This window comes from Emydura macquarii, unplaced genomic scaffold, assembly GCF_026122565.2.
Source record: "Emydura macquarii macquarii isolate MOO-44397 ecotype Brisbane River unplaced genomic scaffold, CSIRO-AGI_Emac_v2 contig_2422, whole genome shotgun sequence".
In the NCBI taxonomy this organism is placed as follows: Eukaryota; Metazoa; Chordata; order Testudines; family Chelidae; genus Emydura; species Emydura macquarii.
The window spans coordinates 37,220,894-37,242,974 of record NW_027132559.1 but is presented as its reverse complement, the minus strand read 5'-3'; the positions used below and the strand labels follow the sequence as shown (position 1 = coordinate 37,242,974).

At 40.5% G+C, this 22,081-nt stretch overlaps 1 protein-coding gene across 4 annotated transcripts in view; it reads left to right on the top strand.

The window, feature by feature from the left end:
• CUBN (cubilin) overlaps positions 1–22,081 on the top strand; it is a 196,380-nt gene that overhangs the window by 160,656 nt on the left and 13,643 nt on the right. For all 4 annotated transcript variants that reach the window (XM_067562300.1, XM_067562301.1, XM_067562299.1 and 1 more), the window contains 4 exons: positions 847–996; positions 10,889–11,089; positions 14,128–14,257; positions 15,530–15,747. In XM_067562300.1, coding sequence (XP_067418401.1) covers positions 847–996; positions 10,889–11,089; positions 14,128–14,257; positions 15,530–15,747 — 699 coding nt within the window. The remainder of the gene's footprint in view (positions 1–846; positions 997–10,888; positions 11,090–14,127; positions 14,258–15,529; positions 15,748–22,081) is intronic.

The following is a 22,081-nucleotide window of genomic DNA, read 5'->3' as shown; positions in this document are numbered from 1 at the left end:
AGATCCGTGATCCCGGTGTTCCTCAGCGGGACGCTCCGCAGCACCTGCATCAGGGCCTCGGCCTCCCCGGACGCCTCTCCCATGGCCTGACGCCATCACCATGGAGATGGAGAGCCCACGCTACCAGTTAACTGATAAGTATTGGTCTTAACGGTAAGACTAATACTTAACAGCTAACCGTTTAACCATTAAGTATTTTGCATACCTAGTATACGCTCGATTAGCACTGGGCTGAGACTCAGGGGACCTGAGTCTATTCCTGGCTCTGGCTCTAGCTTGCTGGGTGATTTTGGGCAAGTCACTTCATTGCTCTGTGCCTCAGTTTCCACATCTATAAAATAGAGCTATGATACTGACCCTTCTTTGTAAAGCTTTGGGATCCACTGATGAAAATTATATAAGAACTAGGGATTATTATTTTTAAATCAAAGATGTAAATAAGTAAACTTGAAGGTGCTCCCAGACACTCAGGACAGTACATCATGCTCCACTCTCCATGCCTCATCAGCTCTGCTGTTCAATGAAGATTGAGGTGGATGAGGGTGGGCAAGGGTCCTGCCTCACTCCTGTCCCTCTTAACATATCTTGCAGTCCTACAGGGAATAGGCAGGAATAGTTCCTGTGCTTCCAATAGCAACTATTATTGCTCCTGTATAGGGACTGCTGTGGCACCAGGCCATTTCACCAGCCCCTTAAAGGGTAAAAGATCATTGCACCTGCTCTTTACCCAATTCAATTGGGGCAAGGCACAGTCTTATCTCTACTCATTGTTTTTGTCATTGTTAAAACAGAAACTAAACATTATGTTGCTACATAGACTTTAACTATGTTTATTCCTATTTGCAGGATGTGGAGTAAATTTCACTGGCCCTGCAGGTCGCATTGTATCCCCTAACTACCCCAGCCAGTATGACAACAACTTGAATTGCAATTATATCATAGATGTGGGACCTCAGTCATTTGTCATCCTACATTTTGAGACTTTCCATTTGGAATGTAAGTGCTTGCTTGCTTTTTTTTAATAGCTCCAATATTTTACACATACTGTAAAGCTATTCAGAGAAGGGTCTAATGAGTCTCCCATATTGAAAAATAATTATTTAAGTTCAGTACCACATTTTGCAAACTAGTTACAGGCAAACTTGGTCTGGTTTGGTGGTTTGGTTCAGTTGGGAAAAATGTCCAAAATAGTGGAAGCTTGAAATCTCATGGGAATAGAGGAGAACTGCCTACTGGCTAGAATATGAAAATGGCAATCAAGAATTTTGGGTTTTGGTCCTAATTTTGCTACTGACTCTCTGTGACCTTGGCCAAGTCACATCACTTAATTTTTCTGTGGGAGCAAGGCAGTATAGCCCAATGGCCAGAGTCCGTATCACTGGCCAGGGGAACGAGGCAGTATGGCCCAATGGCCAGAGTCAATGGCTGCCCTGGGGTCAGGGCAGGGTGAGCAAGCAGTCCATAGCTACTGCAGGGGTTGGCACATCTCTGCAGTCTGATGCTCAGGTAAGGGGTTGCTGTCACCCCAAGGGGAGTGGCAGGGGAAGTAGGGGGGCGCAGGTCTCATCAGGGTCTTTAGGTTCCTGTGTATTGGTAACTCCCTGGATGTCTGGCTCCAAGTAGTCAGCAGTGGGCAGCTGGTCTCCGTTCAGGTCACTGGGACCTCTGGTTCCCTCAGCTGGGGGCTATAGCGGCTCCCTTCTTGGAGCCTCTGCCAAGCATCTTTCCTTCTTGGTGGTCAGCCTCAAATGAGCTGTGCTGCTTCCTTTTATATTGAGGCAGCAGTTGGTGCATGCCCACCACGGTCTAAGGGGCGGGATTTTCTCTTCCCATAATGCAGGGGCAACTCTTTTGTCTCTAGTGTGGGTAGGCACACCCCATCACAAGGTGATTTGAATAATCTGCTTTCTACTGAATTTCTGTTTTTGGCTGACACCATGAAGTTAGGAGATGAACAAATTTTGGTTTTTTTTAAATGTTTTGGAATTATTTTGGACCTAAAAAAAAAAATTGTGGTCTTTTTTTTTTAATTTGAGTTTTGAACAAAGATTTGTTTCAGCTGTGGTCTTTGTCTAAAATAGTTTGCTCATCTCCAGTACAAACATAACTTAGTACTTTATGAATTAAGGGGAAAAGCTCATCAAAATAGAAGCAATAAACATTTAAATGATTACCTGGAATAAAAACAAATCTTGGTCCTTTTGAAAAAATATTGAAACATTAAAACTAAATAATGCCCATTTCCACATCTTTGATTTCATTAGTCTTTTTTTCCCAGTGAAATATTCAATTTCAGCATTTGCTTAAATAATAACTTGCCTTTAAGGTTTAAATCAAATTAAAAATATAAATATTCACAAATGTTATTCTTTGTATAAAAAGGCATTCAGAAAATATACTCTCACTCTATATTGATAAAAAAGATTGAGGTAAAAGAGAGAAGTAGTATAGACCTTGTGATAAGTATCTGTGTAATAAATGTTTATTTAGGTCACTTTACTGCGAGTCTGATTTGCTTCTTTATTATTATCTTTATCAGTGTACACAAACACAAAATCCTTAGTCATTTGAGGGCAAGAAATTAGGAAATGAGCAAGAGAACATCTGGTGGTAAAAGAGGAAGTTTGTCAACCACCAGAAGCTGCTTATAAATTTGTTTTTCACAAGAATCTTAACAATAAAATGTAACTTTGATCACCTTCTAATAGCAGAGTGAAATTGCCTGGTAAATTCAAAATGAAAAACAAGAATCTTAGCCCCCAATTTTGCAATCCCTTAAGCCCATGCTTAAATTTATGCACAAGTAGTCCCACTGAACAATGGAACTGCTCACATATACATTTAATCATGTGGCTAAGGGTTTGCAGGGTTGGGTCCTTAGTCCTCTTTTGCACATTCAAGTTAAATTCACTTCTTGCATATGCATTCCCAATTATATGCAGTAAATGGAGCATTGCACCTGCTTTGACCATGGATGAATTTGGCCCATTAAACTCGGTTTACATTCAGATGTTCTTATTTTGGGTACTTAATGTTTAGATATATTTTAATCATCATAACTTACTAGCTATTTGAAATACAAATAAAACTTGTTTTTAACATATAGTAAAATATTTTATTGAAGAACTGAATCTAAGGAGATAGTTTTCAAAATAGTGACTGTAAAGCACACATCTCATTGACTTTAACTTGCCAAAATATCTTTTTTGGAGAAATATACAGTAGGAGGCAATGGGGGTAGAATGGAATAACACACATTCCTTGTCAGAAAATAAGATCTTTTCATTAGATAAAACCATACATTTCTATGGCAGAAATAGTGTGTTTTCTGATATTGCATAGGAGATGAAAAGACAATACTGACTACAAGGGATCCTTTGGTAGAAGAAATTTCAAATGACTAAGTCAGGCCATAGCAATGGAACCATTTTCAGTGTTTGCACTTGCAATATGAATAAGCTTCCTGTAAAGAAGGGTTGCCATGTTCTTCCAGCCTGTCACCGTAAACAGTAAAGCAATCAAAGAGAAGGGGAAGGACACAAATGTGACTGCATTGAATGGAAATATTTTTGTCAATTTCATGATCAAAACTTGACACCACAGACCAATATTTCTTTTTGGTAGATAGGAGTCTGAGCTAATCTCCACTATCTCTTTTCATCATATAGTGCATCTCTGTGATGGAGCATATATGGTTACAGAGTCTCTGTTTTACTGTAGTCTGATTAGCGAAATTGCATTGTGTTCTGTTAGCTTCTATTATTCCCTTAGCTATTTTATTTAATGTCAAGCATAAAGTTTTTTGTGCATTTGTCTGCTTGGTGCCAATATCTGTAGCATGCAGATACTATATTCTATAGATGATGCATATTCTCTCCACTTTCTTCCTACATCTGGGCTTGTAGGTCTGAGCCACTTTAAATTATTGAAAATAGGTAAGAATCCTTCTCTATAAATAATGGAATTATTTTCTAAGGGTACTTGTCCAACACTTTGTCTGCAATCCTTATACAAGTAGAGCCTCCTTTTAAGTATATCCTTAATGGCAGAATTTGATAATATAGTATTGGAGTGCTAAACCACCTTAATTATCTTCAGGTATCAGAGAGTCTTCCAGAGAATTCTGAGTACCATGAATACTTTGTTGAAATCATATAAAATGGGAGAAAATTCCTACAACATTTAATCTACTTTTGTTGGACTATGTGTATCTCTTTCTAGACAAAGCAACCACACTGTGTTGTCATGTCATCCCAAATAATTATTTGTTGGCTTGTTTCTTGTTTTTTAATCTTAAATGCTGAAGCTATAATTTTGCAATATACAAAAAGGTTGCTGATCCATTTTGGAATCTTCCACATCTGCTTTCTCAATTGTTACAAGGCACTTCAGAAAATAAATACATTTTGCAATGACTTATTTTGAAAGAAGAGAACTTTAAAAGACTTTTGTAATTATTCATTTTTGAAACAGCTCCTCAGCTATTTGGTTTGAGTTGGCTAATTTATAAGTAATGAAGGGGTAGATGTCTATATTATAACAGCAATAACAATGCCTAGGAGCCCCAATTATGGATCAGAACCCCATTGTGCAAAGTGCTGTACAAACACAGAACACAAAGATGGTCCCTCCCCCAGGGGACTAACAATCTAAGTATAAGACAAGAAATAGATACAGACAGACCAATGTGGAGTGCAAGGAAACAATATTGATCAGCATGATAGGCTGTAGTCTCAGCACACCAGCAGTCTGAGTTTTTTGTAGGCATCACAGCAGAGGAGAGTTTTAAGGAGGGATTTGAAGGAGGATAATGGTTTAGTTTTGCACATATTTATTGGAAGCTCCTTCCAAGCAAGGAGAGCATCATGGTAGAAAGCAAAAAGGTGCTCGTTTGAATATTTAACAAGTGGACAATGGAAGCTGACATCATGGCCCAGTCAGAGGCAGGAGTCAATATTTTGATACTGAATGAGTGATGATAGGCAGGGTGGGAATTGGCAGTAAAAGTGAAGACAAGTGGCTTATACTTGATGCAGTGGAGAAGAGGGAGTTGGTGGACAGATGCAAACAGAGACTTGACATCCTCAAAGTGATGGGTTAGGAAAACAATCTTTGTGGCAGCATTCTGAATGGACAAAAGAGGGCAAGACTATATTTTTCCAGGCCCGAGAAAAGGCTGTTGCAATAACTGGGATATGAGATGATGAGAGCCTGGCTAAGTTTTAGCTGCATGAACAGATGGGAGAAGCCATATCTTAAAGACTTTATGCAGAAAGAATCATCAAGATTTAGATATAGTTAGAGTCAGATTAACCCATAGGCTAATAAGGCTATAACCTTAGGCCCTCCTATTTTTAGGCCCTACTTTAAGCCCTCCATTCCATATTGAAGTAAGAGCTGAGTGATAGAAACGGGGCAATCGGAAATGTTTTGTCTCATTGGATATTGCTTTGTACAAATTAATTCATCAAGACTGTGAATTCAATTTGTGGTGGTTGTGATTTTGTTTTTATGGGCTAAGTAAGTGCTTGTAGGCCCAAGCAATATTGAACTTGTACTCAGTAGGCCTACACTGGACAATAGAAACCATGCTGAAGAAAAGAGGATGGCAGAAATTGAAGGAGGCCAAAGAAAAATGGCAAAGACAAGATGTAGTGCTGAAAGGTACTCTTTTTCTCTGCTAACATTTTTTCCTCCTACTATGTCTGGTGGTGAGGAAGTCCAGACGAATACCACCCCAAGTGAACCTGCTGCGCCTGATGAAAAGGAGCAGCCTCCTGTGACTTCTCTAGCTGCAGTCTCACTGCACTCCTCTGAAGACTTTCCCAGTGATAGTCATACAAAAATATCCTTCTCCAACAAACCAGGCGAGTGGGACACGACTTTTCAAGATCTCATTGCATATTGGACTGAGAAGGGCCCACAGAAATGCCAAAATCTAGATGCTGATTTCTCATTGGCGAGCAAGAGTACACCAATCAGAATTATTATCTGACCAAATCACTGTGTGAATATGTGAAGCCTAACAAACAGATTGACAAACAAGAATAGCTCATTTAGTCGCCTTCTAAGAAAAAAGTATATTGTTTTTATTGTCACCTGTTTTCTGATACCAAAAAGTGGAAAATGTTCTGTGAAGGCTTCAATGATTGGAAGAATACTGCATACGTTACCTATCATGCAATAAGTGAGCAGCATACATTGTCAGTTAGCAGCTACCAGGTCTGAAAGAAAGTTAGTGGAAGAATTGATACCCAAATAGATATTTGTGGGATGTTTTTCAGTGTCCGTCGACTCAACACCAGATATGTCACATGTAGATCAGCTGACTGTCATCTTCCGTTATGTGCTACCCAACAGATCAGTTGAGTGTTTCATAACCTTCATAAACATCACCAACCACAAAGGGAAGAAACTTGCCTCGTATTTACTCAATTTTCTCATAAAAAATGGGATTGACATTAGCCTTTGTCGTGACCAAAGCAATGACAATGCAAGTAATATAAGTGGCAAATATTCAGGGATGCGGCCTCAGGCAAAGATAAAAGAGTGCAATGCTTTGGTTGATTACATACCACGTGCTGCACAGTCATTCAACCTTGTTGGCCAGTCTGCCATGGATTGTTGTGTTGAAGCAGTTTCTTTTTTTGGATTTGTCCAACAATTGTACAATTTTTTTTCTCTGCATCAACCAATCATTGGATGATTCTTAGAGATTCACTACCAAAAGGATGCCCAGTCCCCAGATCTCTCTCTAGAACATGGTGGAGTGCTAACGCTGAAGCTGTGAATGCAGTTGTTTGAAGATAACCCAACATCCTTGAAGCACTGGAGAACATCAAGGATGATGAATCTCAAAAATCAGCAACAAGAAAAGATGTGAAGATCTGAGTGATGCAATACACACTTTGGAAACTGGTATTTTGTGTGAGGTCTGGAATGATATACATCAGCCATTCAGCAGGTGCAGTCTAAGCTTGCAAAGTGCTCAAATTGATATTTCCACTGCTGTAAACCTAATGGGGAGTCTTGGAACTGCTCTTCAATAAATGTGGGATACTTTTGATGAGTATGAAAATCAGGGGACTGCAAGGACGGCTAACCATGGGTATGTCAGCCAAACACCACAAACGATAGAAGACATGTGACAATGCAACTGCCCACTCATTCAGTGACAAGGAGGCCTTCAGAGTTAATATCTTCATCACAATCATTGACAAACTGAAGAGTTCATTAGAACTTTGGATCGAGGCTTATGAAAATATTGACAAAACCTTTAGTGTACTGACAAATTTTTTGCCTAACATTTCAAGTTCCAAAGTCAGTGGAAGGATCAAACATCTGTCAGAAGTACCCAGACAATCTGCCAGTAGATTTTACTAAAGAATTTCTTCAATTTGCTGAATTCACATCATAGTTGGATATAGAGAGAAAAGATGATGAAAGCAAATCTATTTGGATTCAGTGATAACTTAGTACATCCAATGTGATAGAATGTCTCCCAAATGTTGAAACTGCATTGCGGCTGTATTTGTCAATAATGATCACTAACTGTAGAGGAGAACATTCCTTCTCTCTTCTAATAAGGGTCAAAAATATCCTCTGATCTACTATGACTCAAGAGCATCTCAGTGGTTTGTCTCTCTTGAGCATTGAGAATGAAATCCTCAGGTCTTTGAAATATGATGACATCATTCATGATTTTGCCACAGCTAAAGTTAGGGGAAAAAATTGAAGAATTCAGTGTAGTGAAAGTAGAATAAACTTGTTAATTTTACATAAATAATATGTATGTAAATAAATGTTTGACTTCATAATTTCTTTTGCAATACTTCAATTCATACTTAGGGCCTTCCCTCCCATTAGCCTTAGGCCCCTCATGACCTTAATCTGGCCCAGGTTCAATTTTATTATGTTCTGGTCACTATGACCAAGCGGTTCAGCTATACTCACCTCTTGGACCAGATCTTGTGCTCCACTTAGGACTAAATCCTTCCCTAAAGCCTTCTCTTTTAAAAAGCACCTTAGAACTATTCTTTTCCTCAAAGATTTTGTGGAATGACCATTAAATTTCCTTCTCCCCGAGTCTTCCCTTTTTTTAAAATTGCCCCTTACTCTCATTTGTTTTTAAGTCTTTGTATTTTAAGAGCATATTGTATTATATTCTATTTGTTTTATCCTGTTATGCAGTTGTCTGGGTGGGGTGGGGGGGTGTCACTTTGTGGAGTTTTGTTTGTTTTTAATTAGTTAACAATATGTATTTTATTTATAATTTTAAAAAATGCAGTTACCAAATGTAACTGGTTTAGTAAATCATGTCACAACAATAAAAGTGTCATACTTTACTGTAAACATTATTATAAATAACCTTACAATAACTTCTTCACTGAGGGGAGAGGGCCTTCTTAGGTTAAAACTCCTATGGAGAACTAAACCATATTTATATTACTGGGGTTATTTCATAATTCCTATTAAATAAAACTGTCACTTCAGCTCCTATCATTCCATCCTTGCCTACATGAGTCATGTTATTGACTGCAATAGCAGGAAGTGGCTTGTTTTGTTTGGGAGTGACTCCTCTGAAGAATCAGGGCCAGTGTCTCTTGCTTACAACAAATTACTCCAGATTAATTATTTACCCTTTGAATACCTCCCTTTCTGCTGCTGTCAGATCACTAAACAAGAACAATTAAACCTCAATCAAGAGGGATTTTTTAAACAAAAGTACAAGCTCCCAGTTTCGTCTACGTTTGTTTTTAATTATTTATATCAAGTGGAACAACTCAAACAGAGAAAAATGAGAGACCAAGGTTCCACTCTCTGTTCTGAATCCAGTGGAGCAGGGATTTTAACTGTGTGCCCTTACAGACTAGGTGGATGTCCTAACCACCAGGCTATCAGCTATGCTGAGAGGTGGGTCTCTCAATCTTGCCTATTCTATTCTATAGATGGAATTAAATATATTCAATGGGTCAGAGAGACTGATTCTATAGTCCAGTGTTTAAGGCACTGTTATGGTGATTGTGCATATAAATTCACTCTCATTAGGAGCTCAGTTGTAAAAAGTACGTAAAATGTGTAAGATGATACAATAATAACAGCTGAGACGAAACAGGATCGGACTTTAACAATAGCAGCAACAGCCGTTCTAGTTCATTTCAACTACTTCTGTTTTTCCCAAAAGGACAGTTATTACCATCTTTGATACCATCTAAGAGACTGTCAAATAGTGTTTTCCTTCTAAAAACTGTCAATAGCTAAAGAGGGAGGGACACAGAAAATATCACCACCTCTACTGGCTTCAGCTAAATCCCAAATTCCACATGGGATAAAAGGGGATCGGACTTCAACAACTATAGTAAAATCTCAAGTACTTTCTCTTTTACGCAAAACAACAGTTATTACCATCTTTAATACCATTGAAGAGACTGTAAACAAGGGTTTTTTTCCCCCATCCAAAACTCTCTCCAAATAAAGGAAAAGGTGGGGGGGAGTTTTTAAAATGAAAGCCTTCACACTTTAAATTTCAGATGCTTTAACTGTTTTCCCTTCTTTTCTGTATCTTTAATAAAAGTTAAAAGGATTTTTAATGGTGTGTTTGCCATGGTACTAAGCAGGCTGAGGTCTCTGTATATCAAGCCCTGATCCTTGTTTAACACTGGCTAACGGTGGACAGTGACTGGAATGGGTTGCCTAGGGAGGTGGTAGAATTGCCATCCTTAGAGGTTTTTAAGGCCTGACTTGACAAAGCCCTGGCTGGAATAATATAGGCTTGGTCTACACTTACTTTGGCGATTCGGCAGCAGTCGACGGGAGTTACTCAAAGTACACAAAGAACTTGCGTAACTCCCATCAACTTCTGTGTTTCTCTTCTGCGCACTGTCTTCACAGCACTGCGCCGACGGGAACTGCGTTCCTATTGACGCAGCACTACCCCACTTGAGGAGGTGGTTTTAGTACGTCAACTTCTGGATCAACTGACTGCTCAGTTGATCCAGATAAATCGATCTGATGGCAGCAACTTTGCCGCCGTCAGTGTAGACATAGCCCTAGTTGGGATCGGTCCTGCTTTGAGCAGGGGGTTGGACTAGATGACCTCCTGAGGTCCCATCCAACCCTAATATTCTATGATTCTTGACCCATTTTTTTCCGGTTGACTTAATACCACACCACTCACTTGAGATATGGGAGACCTAGGTTTGAATCTCTGCTCTAATAAATATTTAAATATTTATACCAAGTGTAACAGCTCCAACAGGAGAAGTTGTGAGTGACTCACTCCAGAATAGGCTGGTGGTTAGGGCACTCAATTAGCATGCATGGAAAATGAGTTCAGGTCCTTACTTCAAATAAACCAGAGCAAGGACTTAATTCTGGGTCTTCCAAATTCCACGTAAGTGCCCTAAACACCAGACAATTAGCTATTTTAACTCTTTCTCTGGTTTGATTTTGTCCTGATGTGAAAAAGGATTTTTTTTAAATCTCAGAAATGTTCACAGGATAGGAAAATTCTTTCCTGCCCAGCTCTAATCAAAACTATTTTCTACTCCAGTCTCTGCTCTACAATTGTTCAGCCCCAGGAGGGGTTAATTCCATTATGTACACCCTGGAAACTTGGGATGTTTGAATTTGCTGCTACTGATTTGTGCCTCCTTGAGAAATTGCTTATCCTCTCGGTGCCTCAGTTTCCTCATGTTAAAATTTATACTTACTTCACAGGGGTGTTATAAGGAGTAAGCCACTGTGTGAAGTGCTTTGAAGATCCTTGGGTAGAAAGGGTACATATTATTATTATTATATTACTCTGGGAGGTATATGTATATGTAATACTCAATAAATTTAATTGAACGTATGCTGCTTACACGTCTACATTTCACATCTGTTGCAGCCCAGGCTCTCTCCACTGGAATTTGTGCTTATGATGGAGTGAAAATTTTCAGGGGTACCAGGGAAACTCCATACCCTGTCTCCACAATGTGTGGTACTGAGATCCCTAGGCCTGTCAGTACCTTTGGGTCCATGCTCCTCAACTTCTACACTAACTCTCATATAGTAGGCCTTGGATTCCTGGCAACATACAGAATAATCCGTGAGTAACAACAACAATCCACTTTGGTGGGTAGAAGTAATCAGATTTCAGTGGGTGAATGTCATCTGCCTCTTCTGTATGTGCACCACATAGGGGACAACAAATGCAGCACGGCAGAGGAAACATTGTGATATTGGTTCCCCTCAGATGGGCAGGGTTCACACTCACCGTATTCTCTGCAAAGAGGGTTTTTAGGAGTGGGGCCTGAGCAGCGTGTTTTATCATGTACTGTCTGTGATCTGACTCTCCCCACGTCTCTGGCACTATACTCTCTTCCTTTACAGGAATTATCTACATAAGGGGCTCTGAATGTGGCCAGCTCAGAATCTGAGACCACATGAATGTTCTACACCCATCTGCTCCCCAAAAACAATAGGATCTGAGTTGGGCTATGAAGTTTTATTTTAAAATGATACTCCAAAGACATGTCACTAGTTAATTTACCTGAAGAAAAATTGTTATTACATGCAGTAGGATGGCAAAAAATAATATTCTGGGCCTGATTCTCAGTTACACCAAGATCCCTTTACACCCACTGGCAGTGTAAAGGGGCCTTAAAGTGGACTTAGTTACATTTACATCTACTAGCCAGAGACAGCCTAAAGGAGCCTTAGTGCAAGTGATAATCAGGCTCTAAAGCAGTGGCAAACTTTTTATTTCACACCAACTCCCTGTCTGCTTCCGGCATCCCCCCGCCCCCAACCTCTGTCCACACTCCCCTTCCCGCCCCCACAGTTGGGAGCTGGGGCCATGGCTGGGGCCAAAGTTGCAGCTGGGCTGGGAGCCAGGGGCCTGGGCTGCAACTGGAGATGCATCTGTGGCCAGAAGCAGAGCTACAGTTGGGCCATGCTTGGGCCTGAGACTCAGGGTGGGGCTGGGGCTGCGGCCAGGAGTAGGGCTGAGGCTGGGGTAGCAGGTGGGGGGGGAGGGCGGAAGCAGAGCCCCAGCTGGGAGTTTGGTCCGGAGCAGAATGGGACTGGGTGGCACTCACTCCCTCCCCCCCTCTTCCCCCCCTGCAAGTGGACGCTGGCCTGGACTCTGTTGCCCCAACATTCCCCTGCACCCCCTTGAGGGGCATTCCCCACAGTTTGGGGACTTCTTTTCTAAACACATTTTTCCTTTCAATGTACATACTTCACAAATATATATCATGATCCTCTTTAAAGAGGAAATGTGTATTAGGAAAGAGAAATGAATATAGGAAGTTCTTCCTACTGCACCAATATAGTAAAACCTAACTGATTCTATTTAACTATTGCCTGGTTTTTGAAAAACCTTTTCATTTGCACCATCAAAGCACACACAAGAGCGTGCTGTTAACAAGTCGAAAGTTTCCCTCTTTACCCTCGTCCTCTGAACAAGAGACAGCAAAATGTATAAAGTCAAGTAGCTTTTGTTTAAAATGAATCACCCCAATATCCACAGGGTAGACAGAATAGCATTGAGGGATGACAATGTTCATTTACTCATGAAAAGTCCTTCATAACTCACTCAAGTTGGCTGCCACTATCTAACTTGTGACTTCTGACATTTGAGAAATATAACTATGGTCTTATTAGTTTATTGCTCTGTACGGAGCAGATTCTAGCAATTAACATTCCTCTTCCTCCGAGCTGTATTGTTTTGCTGAAAGAGAAATGGAAAGGCTTTCCTCTGCTTGCCGAGCATGAAAGCTGCCTTTTAATCCACTTAGCTTTTGTCTCTGACTTGTCAAACTTCCAGCGTACAGTGTTCAGCAGCCCTTCTAGCTTAGTTGTGAATGTGGAAACGGGGGAGGAGGGCTGCACATTCAACAGCCTTTATGGGATTCTCTTTGTGCAGGTGGTGGCTGAGGCAATGGCTAGTCCTTGAGAAACTGAAGGTGGATTTGGGTTATTTGTCAACAGGGCACAGGGAAGCCAGGGCCACATTAAAATTCTAAAATAAAGAGCATGACTAGCAATGAGGGTTCTAGCTGATGTTGTACTGTATTTGTTCCCTCAAGCAGTGACGTTGAGAACAAACATGAGGCCACATCCCGACCTTAGCAACATCCATGGTGTGAAATTCACAGCAGCATCCTTTATTCCACAGTTGCAGATGCTTAAGTTGACCCTGTTCTGAAGCAGCTTTGTAGCATGTACAGAACCACCTAATCATTTCCCCTCCCCTAAAGCAGAGTCTGTGTCGACCCACTGCCAGACAGAGAGCCAATGTCAATGCAATGCTTTCCAGATGCCTCAGCAGAGAGGGAGAGGGCAGATTCCTCCCAGCTGACTGATAGCTGTGGAGACACTGGATGAACTGTGTACCCTAGGGATTCCCCTCCCACCCCAACCCACTGAAAAATCCCAAGAGGAGAGGAGGTAGAGGAAATAGTTTCATAATGACTGGTATGGTTCCTCCCCTCCCCCCATATGAGAACAGAGTGAGTTTCACTATTCCAGGAACAATCCCTCAGCTCCAGCAGGAAGGAGATAGAAGGTGAAGGTAGGAACAGGGCTATCTGAGAGGAGACGGCGTGAAATCTTGATCCCATTTAAGTTAATGGGAAAACTCCCACTGAGTTCAAAGAGGCCGAGATTTCACCCATTTCCCAACTTCTCTAACCACCGAGCAGCTCCACACAAGCTACTGCAGAACAGGTGCAGACCCACTTCTCAAGATGCACCTGGTTCACAACCAGTTTACGTGGCTTCATAGTGCTTATCCCTTCCCTCCTTCATGTCTGACAAGGCAGGGTCAGGATTTTGCCTGTCCTCTATTGCACAAGCATGGGATCAGTGGGGGGAAATGCAGCAGATAAAAGCAATTGTATTACTAGGATACTACCAAAATCATAAGAGCTCATTTGACCGTTCAGGGTGGTCTAAACTTCTACAATCAATTCTGCTTAGCATAGTGAGGAGGGATGCTCCTCTTAGTTATCAAGACTCTTGCCTTGCCTGTGTCTGGATAGTAAAATAATCCCCTTTATTTCATGATACTCTCACATTTAGGATCTAGTTTATATTCAGATATTGACTGATCTCTGCCTTATCTTTTTGCTTTCCTTGCAGCTTGCGGCGGCCTTTTCAATGGCTCCTCTGGCACAGTCAGCAGCCCTGCCCATTCATTTACTGATTATCACAACAATATGAACTGCTCATACCACATCGCAGTTGGAAACAACAAAGTAGTGGCACTCAAGTATGTAACCCAAGTTCAGCATCTCATTAAGAAGGACGGAGAGGTCTCTGGTTCTGATTTTTTTTAAAGTATTTTGGTAAAGAAAGTCATTATGCATTCCTTTTTCCAGTGGAGAACTTGAAGCAGAACTAAGAAATATCCATCTAAAGCCCTGAAGCAAACTTTATTATCTCATAAAAACCAAACTGGCTGAAAATTGTTTGTCTTAAAAACCATCAGTTAGTTAGTTATTTGCAAGATATCATTGTAATTTTAGCTTCCCACTATGGCTTGCAAAGGGATTAAATCATCATATAAAATACTGTTCACTCACTGAACTAAACTTCACCCATCAGGTGATTTGAAGTAGTTATGAGCTTATGAATAACGTCAATTAAAACCTTTTGGAAATTAATGACCTGATTTCCTTAAAACCCAAGTAATATTCCTTTCCCAGAAATGGCATACTTTTAAAAGGATGTAACAACTACCAAGTGCTGCAGTTTAAAACTTCTAAAATAAAATAATTCTTGTGTTTTAATGATGTTAGTGCTTAGTTTTTAGCATTGGGTGGGAAGGAATTATCCAAAGGCTGAGTATGAATAGAATACGAGAATGCCAGCTAAGTAGTATGCTGGCTTGGGGTTTGATTCTGCATTTCATGTACATCCAAAGTGCCCACAGAAATTGATGGTTAGTTTGGCTGTTTGCATAAATGAGTGAGGATACTGCTGGTTATCAAGTTTCACTTCAAGTTTGCTTTGTGAGCATAATTGACCTGGTGAGAAATGGGATCACTAATATTTAAACTCCCTCCCCCCACCTCAACTGTCTTTCCTGAAGGGAAATGCATGGCATCTGCCTACCCTTAGGGCTGGGTAAATCACTGATTTTTCAGTTTGATAGCAGTTCTGGAAGAAAAATCAATTTGGGTTCGAATCATGTCTGAGTATTTTTGGAATCTTTGTTGAATCGAAAAAGTCCATTTTGGGTCAAATGAAATGTTTTGTTCATCCCAAAATGTTTTGTTTCCGAACATTTTTATAAGGCTAGATTCACAAAACAGGAGGAGGTGTGTCCCCTGCCCCATATTCTATATGCCCTATACTCAATTAGTGTCAAAGTCACAAATTATTTTGGATTGACTGACATTATTTTGCCCAGCTCTAACCACACTATGCATGGCTCTGGCCATTACTATTAATACCTCATTTCCACAAGCACCAAAAACTACACAACCTCTGAATAAAAACAAAACTGCAATAATGTAACCCCCTGCATTGTATTTTACAGATTCAATGACTTCCAACTTGAAGCTTCCTCCTCTTGTTATAAAGATTATGTGGCTGTATATGACGGCTCAGACATCTACACTCCACTCCTTGGCAAATTCTGTGGCTCAGAACTTCCTCCAACTATTAAAAGTTCCAGCAATAACTTGCTCCTGGTGTTTAAGACTGATTTCTTTGAAATAGCTGGGGGCTGGAAAGCATCTTTCAGAGAGACAATAGGTAAGAATACTATACAAGCCATGTCCTCTGGTGAGCAACTGTACAAGTGTTGCTGTAGCCATCTTGGTCCCAGGATATGAGAGGGACAATGTGGGTGGGGTAACCTGAAGAAGAGCTTTATGGAGCTCGAAAGCTTGTCACTTGCACCAACAGAAGTTGGTCCCATAAAAGATATTACCTCACCCACATTGTCTCTCCAGTAGTACAAATAGACGAGTGTGGACATAGCCTGCCTTTCACTGTAGCACCTGTATTCTACACTGCTGTAAGTGTAGACGTAGCCTAATCTAACATTTATCTACCTCATAAAATTCACAGTTGTCCCTGGAGTCACAGAATGCACAGAAGCACCCACCTCCCCCTCTTTAGGAGGACTTGTTTCTCAAAATAATTTTATTTAAATGTTGGCAATTATGGACATTCACTGGCACAACAGCTGGGCTCTAATTCTGCAGCTGGAGGCTAGCGGTGGCCTGAAAATATGTCCCCTCCCTTCTTCTCCTGCTCTTGCAGAACTGCCTCCCTCTCCTGAATAGACATGCTTCTGACTTTAAAAAAAATAAATAAATAAGTCAGTTAAGCTTGAAGTGTCCCAAAGAATCATTTCACTGACTGTCCCAAAATCCTTAGGCCAGCCCAGCCCGTAGTTCTGTGATCATAATGGAAGGAATTGGTTAGGGGGGTAAAAAACTATTTTATGCGAATCCTCAACAGTGCTAAGGACAGGTCTTGATTCTTGCCTTGACCAGATTCTTAGATTTTAAAGTCATGCTATGGCTACACTAGAGAGCTTACAGCAGTGGAGCTGTACCGATGCAGCTGTGCCTCTGTAAGCTCTCTAATATAGCCACTCTAAACCAGCAGGAGAGAACTCTCTCATCTGCTTAATTACTCCAGCCCCCAGGAATAGCGGTAGCTAGGTTGGGGAAGAAACTCTCCTGCTGATGTAGCACTGTCCATGCCGGCGCTTATGTTGGTGTAACTTATGTCACTCACAGTGGTAGTTTATTCACATCCCTGGGCAACATATATTATGCCTACATAAATTACAGTGTAGACATAGCCTTAGTCTCCCTGCCTAGTCTGAAAGGTGCTGTTTTATCTTTCTGTAACTTTTGAATTGGTGGTGGTGATAAGCTATACGTGATTATTGTCTTTAAACTGCTTTAATATAATATCCAGTATTTTGTTGCCTAATTAATTCATTTTCTGGACTAAAAAAAGACATAATTGTCATGTTTATAAAGCATGCACTCAGACACTCCAGAATGAAAGGCCTTGTGGTAGGATAAACATAGTCTTTGCTGAGCCATTGAACTCCCACAGCAAATAGCTTGTTTTCATTTGTTACAGTCTGAGAAAGTATTTAGGGATAAGGAGTATAGCTGGCACCAAACATAGTATTCCCAGAGAACCTCAGAGCCATTACTGTTTTTAACTCCTCTGAGCTTTAGTCCAGTAATTGCTACAGTCAACTTTAAAATCTGCATCGTGACCTATTCTCTCATGTATTCCATCAAATGTGCTTCTGCTAATGTTTTACATAGTGCTCTCTATGGAAAGCTATTAAGTACCAGGCATGATAAGTCTCAACTCTCGTGGGTCTGTGCTTCAGTGATGAGATCAGCAGGAACTCCTAAAGTTGTCAGGCTTTGAGGACTGTCTCATTCCTCAGAATAGTAGGTGGTCAGAAGTTTCTTCAGGCATTGTCTCTATACCAATAGTTTTAAATCTTTTTATGATTATTATTTGCAACCCCTAAAACATTTTGAATGGAGGTGCAGATCTCTTTGAAATCTTAGACATCCATGGACCACAGGTTGAAAACCACACTTCTATGGTAATGACAACCTTTTGTGGACCTCTTAGACATAATCTGCAGACCCCCGGGGTCTGCGGGCCATAGGTTGAAAACCACTCTTCTAGATTTACCTGTATGAGATTCTGCTCAATGATACAGTGAAAGATAGCCAAGCTTTCAGTGGTTTAGCAGGAACCTTGATTGTTTCCCAAGGGGAGAATAAGCTTTATATCAATTTAAAAAAGAATCTTTGCGGCTGATTTCTGGAGGGAGACCTACCCAGGTCCCAGTGAGAGGATGGTTGTGTTAGCAGGGCTAACTCAGGAACTAAAGGAATGCAAATATATAGGAGTGAAATAGATCTTTGTGTAATGTATGGGGGGGGGGGAGTGTTGTAGCAAGGCACCTCCCTCACTTCACTGGCCTTAGTTTCTCACTCAGGCTGTGGAGGCCTGGAGTAAATCAGTTTTACTCTGTAGAGTTTTATGCTTCACTCTGGTTTATTTTTCAATATATTTACAAGTTAGGCCTCTGGGTATGGCCAAGTAGTTCTCTTAAGCAAAGCAGCAATTTAAAAAAATGCACAGCACAAAAAGGAGTATTTTCCCCTTCCCCCACCCCTGATGTGTTGCCTTATTACACTGACTCCTGGTGGCCAGTCCTTTACCAAACAGAAGTTAACTTGACTGCTTTTCCTATAAGGAGGAAAGACAGCCTGCCACCCAGGAGAAGCCTTTTCTCCCTGCTGCAGTTTGCTTCTCATCCTTCCTTCTACTCTCTCACAAGAAGAGGGTTTTTTAAAGATCATTGGCAGCCTTTAATTGGACTCAGGTGTCTCTGATTAACCTGAGATAATCTTCCCAGTTTATAGATAAAAGGACCATCAGCATTCTGGGGCTGATATATCTGGCTTCCACAACTCTTTTATATCTGTCAGGTCTGACTTTGTCACAATATGTAATGTATATGTTGGAGTGGCTCTTGGTTTTATGTTTCTTTCTTGTTTTCCCCCTACCTGTGGGAAGCAAGCCACATGGAGTGAGCCATATGGAATTTACTCACAATCCCATAAACAGTTACAGGTTGGCTGGACTGATGCATAGCTCCAGGAAACTTTATAACACTTCTTCATAACCTGAGCATAAAGAAGTCTGCTTAAAAGTTGAGACAGTCAAGCCACAAACACCAAAGAGCTTTCTATTTTAAATTAGTCTTTAGAGTAACCCCCACAAGTCTGAAAAAAAACCCATATGGTTGTGTAGGAATACAAAAACAGTATCTCTACTACAGCAAATGCAATCAGATGGCAATTTATGACTGTAAATTACTGACTGGTGTCTGTAGAGCAACTGCAATCATAATTCTCTATTACTCTACAATGATTACATTATTCTGTGGCTGTATTAGAGAAACACAACTGGATAATGTAATTATTGTGCTCTGTTTAATGTTGTTGGTGACCCTGTTTATGTCTTAGAAAGAGGTGAGTAGAAACCATAAATTCTGTTGCAGAAAACTGAATTTATTTCCGTTCTTCATAAGCTTTCAAATTTAATAGGCTTCTTTTGGCAATGATGCCAAAAACTAGGGTCATCTGCAGTTCATCCTTCATGAATTTGATAGAAAGGTGGTCAATTTGCCCACTGAGAGGGGTGGGGGGGTGGGAGGGCAATGAAGGCAAGATCAGCAAGTGTGTAACTCACAAAAACATCGCAGGATGTATGAAAAATAGGCAGCATAGGAGCTATATCCTGAAAATTGAGAAGAAAGGCACTATTTTAATTAAAGCAATTCAGTCACATCATTGATGCTGCAACCTCTGTAAGGGTTGAATTCTTTCCACCAGGCACAATCTCCTGTGAAAAACAAATCAACAAAAATTATTCATTAGTATTATTAATTTGGCAAGATAACAATGCTTAATCTTGTCTTTAAAATGTGTTTCTTTAGTAATATGCTCCTGTATGTTTGATGCCACATTGTCAAACAAGCACTTCACAAACTACAATCTTGGTCACAAATATTTTTGTGATCTGACACATTTGGATAAGGAGAATACAAGGCACTCATTACAATCCTGTGTGCTTGTGACTGTAATTTGGTGTGCATTCCACCATTCTGATTGCCTGCATAGTTACGTTACACTAAAGATGGCCACAAACCAACTCCCATGGATCTGAACATAGCTGGTTTTGGTGATGGGAGGATGTCTTCAGAATCTTAACTATGATGCAGATCTAAATTTCACAGATAGGTCCTAGCATTATGATCGACCAAACCAAAATCCTAGAACCAAAAACCTCTCAACTTTGGGGATGGTTCAAAATCTGGATTCAGATCTAGATGATGTAGCAACCCTGTTTAACAGCTTATAATGATCTCTGCCCAGCAGCTTATCCTTCTTATTCTTTGCCTCATTTACATACCCTGACTGTCTTAGTTATGACAGTAAATGTCACGTTGTAATGATCAAAAGGTGAATTTTAGCAGCTTTTTGAAGGTGTGCCATTCTCTTCAGAGCTCGGTTTTGCAGCAGCATTAACATAATCTAAAGGCACAGTGCTGCCCAGGGTTACATGGATATACTGGGGAATGCATGTGATGATGTAAGGAGCTTTTCCTTCCCCCTTCAGAATCCCAACTTAGTGCTCTGTTGGATGAGGAAGGGAGGAAGAGAAGGGGCAGCAAAAATTCCTGTTGGTTCGTTATATTCCCAAGAGGACATAGTCTTGCTTGGCTTGGGGACATGGCTTGACCCCTGTCTTCCCATTGCTTATGGAATCTTCAGCAGCAGCTGCTAGAAGAACTGACTGCCTCCTTGTAAAGGACCAGCATGAATAGCATCACTACCTATAGCACACAGAGCAAGTTCAGAGAGACCCTTTACTCTCTGCCAGCAAGCTCTGCCAGAAACCTACTATATTCACTGCTCCCACCCTTTCCCCAATTTTTTCCTTGAAGACCACACATCTTTTTTTTAATCCCAATAAATATTTTGGGATTTTTTAAAAAAAGTGATGGGCAGTAAGACATTAGAAGGAACACTGTTAGAATAAATCTTCTCCTTTGATCTAAATGCAATCTCCCAGTCTATGCATCCTAGTAATTTAATAACTTTTCCTTCTTGCCAAAGTAATCTTTCATAACTTTCATAACATAACACAGTATTACCCCCTCAGCGTCTTTTTTTCATTTGTTCCCTTTATGTTTACTCTAAGTATTCATTAAATTACTTGTGTCTTATTTGAAATAAAATATACCAGCAATGTACTTGCTAAAAGGCTTGTGGTTATGGAAGTACTTGCCTTAATTGTATGCAAATTTATTTTAACAATATAGTGAAAATTGGCCAAGTGGAATTTGTGCCAGCCTTTTTACTCCCTTATTTTATGTTATCAACAGAAAGCTTTGGCACATATAGTTTTAAACCCAAAAAACCTTTGAGATGTGTGTATGTGTCTTATGCTCCCACTGGCTTCAATTTGCAGGTACCATGGCTCTGATTTTCAGAGATGCTGAGCACCTGCAGAGCCTGTTGTCTTCATTTTGAGTTTTGGTTGCTCAGCACCTGTGAAGATTGGGCCCTATATGTGCACCTTAGGGCAAAATATAGCATGGGACTGTACAATTAGGTGTAGTGTATACTCTGTAGAAACCATTTCTTACCTCTGACATGAATAACATAATTTATTACACTGACTTATATAAAATTATTTTAGTAACATCTTGACACTGGCACCGCTGATCTGCAGTGACAATTAAATCCTATCAGTCACTGGAGGAGGACATAAATTAGCAAAAATGAGTCTCAGATTGAAAGTGAAAATTATTAAAGGGGAAATATTTTCTCTCTTGAATAAATAAATCTCTTAAGCATGTGTCCTTGACCAGGGCCCAAGCATAATTTTTTTTAGCCCAGTATGAACTTGTAACATGGGCCCCCTCCCACACACATACCACAATCCCTCATCCCATACATACAATCTCATGAGCTATGAAAAAAGTTTTCCTCATGGTAATGGAGGTTGCAGCCTGGGCTGGGCCCCCCAGGGCCTCAGGGTCCCAGTAAAGTGTACCCTTTCCCCACCCCCATGTGGGGGCCCTGTCCTTGACCATAGCAAGTGAGCTCCCACTGAATTTAGCCTACCATCTTATAGCTCCAATAAAACTGCATTGCTTGGCAGAGATTTCATAATCCATTTGGTTCAGTTAGACTTTTATCACAAGATATTGAGATGGACATACAGTGTGGTTCTCTAGGGACTCAGAGAGAGAAATTAGAGATCTGAACTGAGAAGCTGAACCATAGCATACTCAGCAGTTTTGCTTCACAGAGTATCTTACAAAATATTTTTAGGGGGGGGATTGCTTCAGAAGCATTTTCACCAAATATCACTTTGTGTGTTGGATTTGAACAAACCCCAAATCCCAACCTGAAGTGCTGAAGAAACCACTGAGTTTCACAAGGTTCTGTGTTGAGACCATGCCAGACATTTCAATACAATGTTATACTTTTGCCAGGCAAGCTCAAAT